This window comes from Pelophylax lessonae (assembly GCF_965119305.1).
Source record: "Pelophylax lessonae genome assembly, chromosome: 2".
Taxonomy (NCBI): domain Eukaryota; kingdom Metazoa; phylum Chordata; class Amphibia; order Anura; family Ranidae; genus Pelophylax; species Pelophylax lessonae.
Window position 1 is genome coordinate 412,013,890 of NC_138769.1, and position 1,487 is coordinate 412,015,376.

Below are 1,487 nucleotides of genomic sequence, written 5' to 3' on the forward strand. Positions count from 1 at the left end.
TGTATTAGAAGCATTGAAGCCAGACGCCTCTGATTTAACTCTTGTTGGGTAAAGCACAGTTAGTTGACCATCCTTTATGTACAGGGGTCAACATTGTGAGGTTAACTGGCTTGTATGACTATTGGTGGTGAAGAATTCACCTTGGGGTGTCTGATGTTACTGACCTTTTCCTATTGTGGGTAGATGCTTGCATTTGGGAGTTTGTTTCTTTTCTTTAGACGTTATAGCAATAAGTTTCAGTTGAACTGCAGCTTTTGGTTATATAAATTATTTTGAGGTGATGTGAAATATTCCTCCAGTGTTCAGCTAGCGACTTTTATTTGTAATTTCACATTTAACTTTTTTTTGTATTTTTGAATACTGCGCTGATTGATTTTATGTAAACACTACTTTAGGCTATTAGCTTTTTTTTTTTTTTTTTTTTTAACTTCAGCATCTAGGAGCGGGAAAAAAAATAAAATTGTTTTTTGGAGAATTTTCCCAGCAGAAAAAAAAAGCTAAACGTTCCTAAACGCTATTAAAAAATTACTACAAGCATTTTCTTTTTTCTGTAACAAACTCCAAAAAACGAATGCTTCTAAATGCTACTAAAAAATTACCAGCGTATTTTTAGCTTAAAATGCATGGATCCTAAAAAAAATAAAAAAGGTGCATCTTATTGTTTTGTGTAAACTAGAAAACAAATGGAACATCTGACTGGTTGCTATCAGCATCTTTGAGATTTTGTGATAGCCATAATAAATTCATACCCCTGATTTTTCTTGGGTTTGCAACTTTCCAAAAAAAAAAAATAAAGTTTTTGTTCTCTTACCATTATCTGTGACCTCCTAACCTGTTACCCAGTGTTTTGGACAAGAATAGAGAGCCATCCCAAGGAAAACCTCAACCTACAACTAGGTATAACAGTTTTTGAACTATTCCCATTCAGCTCTGCTATAGATACTTTATTAAGGCCTTATTTGTTATTACACAATAAGAAAAAAATCTAATTTATAACATGTAACCTAGATTCAAATCTAAAATTCTGAACAAACAGGGATAATGTAAACAAAAAAAAAAAAAGACCATTATGCCTTGTATATCTGTTGAAGCTATACAGTCCATAATTCTGCTATTGCTATAGTAATAGAGAGGCAACCAATGTAGACCATAAGCCGCTTCATTAAATTCACATGTTGATACAGCTGCAGTGTCTGACAATATCACATAAAAGTGTTCAGATCTTGGACTATAACTTCAATGGGATGATTGGCCAGTACTTGGGCTGTTTCTTATCACAGTGTCTGTCAAAATTAAGCTGTATGGCAGTTTCCATTCCTTGGATTTTAGCTGCATCCTCGCCATAAAGTTTCTTCATCTCTATCCTACGCCTTTCTCCAGGCCTCTCGGATGGAGGTTGTGTGGATCGTTTTGTGGGGACATGAAGGTCGTGACCTGCGTCTACATACTGTTCCTGCATCTCCTCCTCCAACTGCTGTTGCCTCTCT

General features: G+C 35.2%; 1 protein-coding gene across 1 annotated transcript in view; it reads right to left on the bottom strand.

Moving 5' to 3' along the window:
• Window positions 1–1,077: 1,077 nt before the first annotated feature.
• The window catches only part of LOC309546543 (gem-associated protein 8-like), a 44,541-nt gene continuing 44,131 nt past the window's right edge, over window positions 1,078–1,487 (bottom strand). The window contains exon 4 of the mRNA XM_082246291.1: window positions 1,078–1,485. Coding sequence (XP_082102417.1) covers window positions 1,229–1,485 — 257 coding nt within the window. The 3' untranslated portion in view covers window positions 1,078–1,228. The remainder of the gene's footprint in view (window positions 1,486–1,487) is intronic.